Source organism: Octopus bimaculoides, chromosome 30 (genome assembly GCF_046866305.1).
Source record: "Octopus bimaculoides isolate indiv1 chromosome 30, ASM4686630v1, whole genome shotgun sequence".
Taxonomy (NCBI): domain Eukaryota; kingdom Metazoa; phylum Mollusca; class Cephalopoda; order Octopoda; family Octopodidae; genus Octopus; species Octopus bimaculoides.
In genome coordinates this window covers 14,963,079-14,970,578 of record NC_142957.1, presented here as the reverse complement: position 1 = coordinate 14,970,578, position 7,500 = coordinate 14,963,079, and the positions used below count along the sequence as shown (strand labels likewise).

The 7,500-nt window shown below is 37.7% G+C and overlaps 1 protein-coding gene across 3 annotated transcripts in view; it reads right to left on the bottom strand.

The window, feature by feature from the left end:
* LOC106873651 (solute carrier family 60 member 1) overlaps nucleotides 1–7,500 on the bottom strand; it is a 76,473-nt gene that overhangs the window by 897 nt on the left and 68,076 nt on the right. For all 3 annotated transcript variants that reach the window (XM_089346500.1, XM_089346498.1, XM_089346499.1), the window contains exons 6-11: nucleotides 6,049–6,167; nucleotides 5,566–5,658; nucleotides 4,952–5,032; nucleotides 4,090–4,237; nucleotides 1,831–1,901; nucleotides 395–512 (exon numbers count right to left, since the gene is read on the bottom strand). In XM_089346500.1, the coding sequence (XP_089202626.1) occupies nucleotides 395–512; nucleotides 1,831–1,901; nucleotides 4,090–4,237; nucleotides 4,952–5,032; nucleotides 5,566–5,658; nucleotides 6,049–6,167 (630 nt within the window). The remainder of the gene's footprint in view (nucleotides 1–394; nucleotides 513–1,830; nucleotides 1,902–4,089; nucleotides 4,238–4,951; nucleotides 5,033–5,565; nucleotides 5,659–6,048; nucleotides 6,168–7,500) is intronic.

Genomic DNA, 7,500 nt, shown 5'->3' with positions numbered 1-7,500 from the left:
TACTGGCAACGGCCACGCTCGAAATGGTGTCTTTTATGTGCCACCCACACAAGCCAGTCCAGGGGCACTGGCAATATATATATATGTATATATATATATATATATATATATATATATATATATATATATATATATATATATATATATATATATATATATATTTATATAGTATATACTATATATATATATTTATATCTACTACATATATATATATATATATATATATATATATATATATATATATATATATACACTTATATATATAGTATATACTATATATATATATACATAGCCCGATATTATATATATAAGAGCCAGAGAGAGAGAGAGAGAGAAAAAAAAGGGAAACAACGATAAGGGGAACCAGTGTAGCAGTGATAAAGAGGCCACTCACCTGTGAATTTCTCTGTTTCTCGGCCCAACAACCAGAAGGCAATATAGATCAACAGTGAGATGAAAATCAGAGCAAAACAGAAGACTAGAAAGCTTGATGGCCCAACTGAGACGAATAGCTGATTAAAAAAAAAAGAAAGCGAGAGAGAGATAAATATATATATGTATATATATATATATATATATACTTTATTTAAAAGCAGCAGAAATATAACAAAAAAACCGTTACTCTGAGTTTCACGTTCCCGTTCAAAAACTGTCCGATGAACGGGAACGTGAAACTCAGAGTAACGGTTTTTTTTGTTATATTTCTGCTGCTTTTAAATAAAGCATATTACTCTACCTCTGGTATTTGAGTACTCTTTTTTCCACCTTGTTGCACATTTCATGTGCTTACTCAGGTATATATATATATATATATATATATATATATATATATATGCGAGTAAAAATAAATACAAAAAAGGGGGGGGGGGGTTGTATGATTGTGTATAGAGGAATATATTATTTTGTTTAAAAGAGTTCCAACACTGTCTGTTTTTTATGTTTTATTTATATTCCTGCAAAACCAATGTGGGATATAGAATATGGAATATACAATATATAATATAATATACAATATATAATATAATATACAATATATAATATAATATACAATATATAATATAATATAAAATAAAAAATAAAATAAAAATGGATGGCACCATGAAATAAAGTATTGAATGTAGATGAAATATTGAGTGTTCAATATAAAGGATTAAATATATATATATATGAACAAGGTAAAGTAAGAACATAAGAATTTCAATGCTGCAATAGATAAATGGTTCAGTTAAATTGTGTTTAATTAACTAATTTTGTGACTTGGTGGTCCGGTTCTCATTTGCAGAGTTTATGATAGTTTAGGAAAGTGAGTTATACATCATTAGATGTACACCTGACTTTCCTATATTAAATTAGAAGTGAACGGAACGCAGAACTCCAAACTGATCAACAACAACAATATTTATTTATGGTGGAAAATATACAGCTTCCAATTGAATGTAGATGTACTGTCCCTAGAGATGAATCGTTGGAGAGACAACTTGCTCCTTCCACACTCAATGAGAGCTTGTTTTAGACCGTCTTGCTTGTTCGCTGTCTGGCGTGGTAAGAGACAGAATAGAAGCGGGAACGCTTGGATGTCGAAATCCACGCATGCGTGGTTAAAGGTGGAGTAATGGCAACTATGCCTTTTTGGCGCCATATGACGTCACTACAATAGGTTCCACTTTATACTTTGGAATTAAACAATACAATACAATCCAAAACAGACCACTCCACATAAATGCAATGCAATACACTGGCCACAGAACTACCCCCCCCCCCACCACCACCACCACCATAGCCCTAGACCCCCATCATTCTGTTCTGGTGATTGAACCGTGTCATACTTACATTGCCAATGATGACGGGACAAAGTGTTTCTCCTATACCAGCAAACACTACCAGTGTTGATGTGATCGAAGCTAGAAAGAGAAAACGACGACAACAACATCAACAACGACAACAACATCAACAACATCAACAACATCGACAGCAGTTTGAATGTAATGGCGAAAATTACAGCTGCAGTTAAATCAATTCATTTATGAATGCGTTTACAAACACGCGCGCGCACACACACACACACACACACACACGTGCATGCATATACACACACACACATACACATATATACATATAAGGCAGCGAGCTGGCAGAAGCGTTAGCACGCCGGGCGAAACGCTTAGCCATATTTCGTCTGCCGCTACGTTCCGAGTTCAAATTCCGCCAAGGTCGACTTTGCCTTTCATCCTTTCGGGGTCGATTAAATAAGTACCAGTTACGCACTGGGGTCGATATAATCGACTTAATCCGTTTGTCTGTCCTTGTTTGTCCCCCTCTGTGTGTAGCCCCCTTGTGGGTAGTAAAGAAATAACACATATATACATATACATACACACACACACACACACACACACACACACACACACACACACACACACACACACAACACACACACACAATTACAGAGTACAGTGTCTGCAAGTTGATGAGTACCTCATATTCCCCTCCATTTTCTTATTGCTATCCTTGGTACATTTAGGTATATTTGAAAAAGGAAAAGAATGATTTCAATGGTAGTTCTAATCAATTTAATTTTCTGCCAGTGCTGCCGAACTGGCTCCTGTGCAGGTGGCACGTAAAATACAACATTTGAGCGTGGCTGTTGCCAGTACCGCCTGACTGGCCTTTGTGCCGGTGGCACGTAAAAGCACCTACTACACTCTCGGAGTGGTTGGCGTTAGGAAGAGCATCCAGCTGTAGAAACTCTGCCAAATCAGATTGGAGCCTGGTGCAGCCATCTGGTTTCACCAGTCCTCAGTCAAATCATCCAACCCATGCTAGCTTGGAAAGCGGACGTTAAACGACGATGATGATGATGAATAATATAATATAATTTTATAGTTTGACTTACTAGATTTACAAGCCAAATTGTAAAATTATATATTATTGTTAGAAAATTAAATTGATTAGAACTACCAGTGAAGTCATTCTTTTCCTTTTCCTAATATGTGCGTGTGTACATATGTATGTATGTATGTATATGTGGTGTGATATGTATGTACTACTCAGCTGGCAAAAACGTGATGTACCCTGCATTTCAAACTGCCAGCCTTGCTTTTTCCTGTGCCATGCTAAATCTCCCTGAGAACTACAGTGTACACGTGTCTGTGGAGTGCTCAGCCACTTGCGTGTTAATCTCACAAGCAGGTAGTACCATTGATCAGATCAACTGGCACCTTCGTTCTCATTACTGATAGGCTGCCAGTCTCTCACTCTTTCTATATATATATATATACATAGATATATACATAATTAGAAATATAATATTTCTAATTTTGCTGATCAGTGAATGAACTTCACTATGATTTACATAAGTTTGTGAAGGAGAAACAGGCTTCTCTATCCAGCTGGTAAGCTACTTCAGGCTGATGACGGGCAAAGACTCAGAAACATGTCCCTGAATGCTGGCTAGGCTGGGTGGGGGAGCTTGTCTCCCCTTCACAAACTTAAGGACACAGTAATTGTGTCAAGGCCGACAGGAAGCGGTCCAGCTTCCTAGGGCTAAACGGCAGTAGTGTATTCCCTTCTTGGGATTGTCACATTAAGTTGATAATATACTACAACGTTATCGCACCACTACTGCTTAAATCTCTCTGAGTGATTTAGAAATATAATATTTCTAATTTTGCTAATCAGTGAATAAACTTCACTGATTATATAAGTTTGCGAGAGCTAGACAAACTTCTTCAGCCAGCTGGTAAGCTACTTCAGGCTGATGATGAGCAAAGACTCAGAAACATGTCCCTGAATGCTGGCTAGGCTGGGTGGGGGAGCTTGTCTCCCCTTCACAAACTTAAGGACACAGTAATTGTGTCAAGGCCGACAGGAAGCGGTCCAGCTTCCTAGGGCTAAACAGCAGTAGTGTATTCCCTTATTGGGATTGTCACATTAAGTTGACAATATACTACAACTTTATATATACATATTTATGGGTCAATACATATATTAGCCTATAAATGAATCTATGTATAAGTACATAAATATATATAGTTATAATAACAACCACATCAACAAATAAGGAAAATGGTAAATACTGCTAATACTTACAGTTAATGTTGACAAATTGTTCTGTCAACGAGAGAACGGTTGGGGAAGCACTGCTTAGAAAGAGTCCCAGAAAGCATGATCCAAGGTAGATACCTATGTGGTTACCACTTAGTATAATCGTTAGTGTTATAGAGACACACACACCAACCTGAAGAAGAGATGATGAAAAGGAGATGAAGTAGAAACAAGCAACAGAAGATGAAATGGAGACGAAACGCAGACAAGCAACTGGAGGTGAAGTGGAGACAAGCAACAGGTGATGAAGTAGAGAAAGTCAACAGGAGGCCCTGGTGTAGCTAGGTGGTGGGTGGGGGGGTGCTAGGAGCGTCCTGCCCCCCCCCACCCCCCACCCCTCCCGTGACAGCACTTTTAAAGGGGGCACCACTTTTGGGTCAGCTATATTCCCACACCTTCGATCTCCAACTCTTGTTCTTCTCCCACTCCCCTTCGATTCTCCTCTCGTTCTCCTCCCACCTTCCTCCCACTCTCTTCTCACTCTCCTCTCACCCTCCTCCCACTCTCACCTCGGTCTCTTCGCACCCACCTTACCTGGTGGTGGCGGTGGCGGTGGCGGAGGCGGCGGTGGTGGTGATGATGATGCTGATGATGATGATAGTGATGATGATGATGATGATGATGATGGTGGTGGTGGTGGTGGTGGTGGTGGTGGTTGTGGTGGTGATGACAAGGAGGAGGAGGAGGGTATCCAGCCATAAAAAGCCAAGCCAAATCAGACGACAGAGCTCAATAGAAAATCTGCCTCAACAAACTCCGTCCGACCTATGCAAACATGGAAAACGGAGCGTTGAATGATGGTGATTGATTGGAAAAATGACAAAAGAATGACGTGGAATATACTTACAATGTTAACAAGCAACATGAAAGCAGCGGTGAACCTCGACGCCAACACAATGGCAATGAGACGGCCAAGAGCAAAAGTACCCTGAAAATACAAGACATGAGTGTAATTAAGAAAAATGAAAACACCATATATGGGTATGTGTATATTTATACAGCCTACAGCCACGTGTGTGTATACAGTCATGGCCAAAAGTTTGAAATGTAGGTCTGAAAATTAGAAATTCCAAAATGCCCAAAATTATATTTAATTTGCAATTTATTATTATTTACAGTTCTATATTTAAGAGATGAGGAATTATTTACATTATTTACATTTGATGGCTATTTGTCCTCATCTTGTTTGTTGTTAACACGTTTCGGCTGTTATACCCTCCAGCCTTTATCAAGGGCATGTGGTGTAGCGGTTAAGAGTGCAGGCTACTAACCCCAAGATTCTGAGTTCGTCCCAGGCAGTGACCTGAATAATAATGGTTGTGTGGTATTATGGTTTTGGGAGTTACAATAATGCTTGCCTAGAGATTGCAGTGACATGAAACTTGTAGTGTTGGTAGTGAAGTGGTGTTGATCTACCGTTAAGGTGGTAGCAGAGTATTAGTCCTGGACAGAGATACTCACCCAAAAACAAGCATTGAGTACGGCCCCTTCTGACTGCTTTAGTCCTGTCACAGATTTCACAGAATACGAATATACATAGCCTCCGTAAGATGACTGAAAAAAAAATGGAGAAAAAGTTACAGTAAATGGGTGTATATATAATGAATAAGGTGTACATAGGATTGAAATCAGTATATATTGTTGAGTTAGAGATCTCGGTGTTTGTGAACATGTGGTTGAATCGGTGTGTTGGTTGAACTGTCGATGCATATGCCCAAGTGTGTGCATCTAGAATCTCAGATCGAGAATTTCTGGAATGTCTTACAGATCTTTATTGTGCCACTAATAGATTGGATCTGGAGAATCCGCATCAGTTTCTTTTGCTTTTTGTTTCCCATGAAACCGAGTTTTTATAAGTTTTTGTGCAAACTTGTTAGGTACATAACCTGATGCACCTATATTGATATATATGTATGTGTACATATATATGCGAGAAAAACTTACCTGTAAGCCATCAAATAAAAACATGGCCCCAGCAGCAAGAAGTGTCAGAATAATGGTTTGATTTGATCCACAAGTGAAACACCTCGAAGTAAATGATTTGCCTTCATCTTTTGGAATTTCTAAAAGAAAAATTATAAATATAAAAATCATAAGTATAAAAAAATTTATATAAATATCAAAACATGTGTGTGTGTGTTAGCAAGGGCATCCAGCCATAGAAACCATGCCAAATCAGACTGGAGTCTGATGTAGCCCCACCCCACCAGATGGAGTAATTTTTTTGCTGAATTATCTATCACTTTATATATACATATACATATACATACATATATGTCTGTGTTTAGCTCTTCAAAACGCCATTTTTCTCCGTGTTTTTCTCCTTGTTTCCGTATTCATTTTGTTGAAGAGCGTAGCTCGAAACGTCAAAGACTTTCCGTATTCCCGAGCGTTATACTAATACATCCTTTTGTTATTTACACCACCTGTCCTCGTCTGTTGTTGTTTTTTCATACATTCTCCCATATATATATATATATATATATATATATATATATATATATATATATATATATATATATATATATATATATATATATGTCTGTGTTTATATATATATATATATATATATATATATATATATATATACACACACACATATATACATACACACTCACACACACACACAATGTCTATTAACCCACAAGTATCAGAAATCTCTTTACATGCAAATTAACTAAAGCAATTATAGTTATTCAAAGGGGGGGGGGTTTCACAAAGCAGCTTTATCACAATCAACACCCCATTCTCTTTCTAGGTCGCACAAACTAAGTACTTCTGACCCAAAGTGGGCACAGGTGGCGCCGGCGGCATAGGCGGCAGCAATGGTGGTAGTGGTGGTATAGTGGTGGTATGGCAGCAGTGGTGGTATGGTGGCAGTGGTGGTATGGTGGTAGCGGCAGCGGAGTGTGATGGTTGTAACCAGCGAAACTGGTTCAGTTTCTAGACCAATCCAATTTGGAGAGAGAGAAAATGAGCAAAAATAAGAGAGAGAAAGAGAGAGAGAGAAGGAGAGAGAGAAAGAACTAGTGTTAAATTATCCATGGTGTCTGTTTCTGGAGCCAGGCTCCATATATGCTTATTATATATATCAACTGTGGATGTATATATATATAATTTATATAAGGGCATTCACTGTATAGTAATGCCTCAGGCTTAGAGGGACTAAATAAGTCAAAAACTACCAAAAAATAAGCTTATTTTTTGGTAGTTTTTGACTTATTTAGTCCCTCTGAGCGTGAAGCATTACTATATAGTTAATGCCCTTATATAAAATTATATATATTTATGGAAAAAAATGATGAGTTTTTTTTTTCCTTATGAGGTTTTTTCACGCTGACTACTTGATAAATTCTTATAAAGATTTTATCCTATATTATATTATGTATATATATA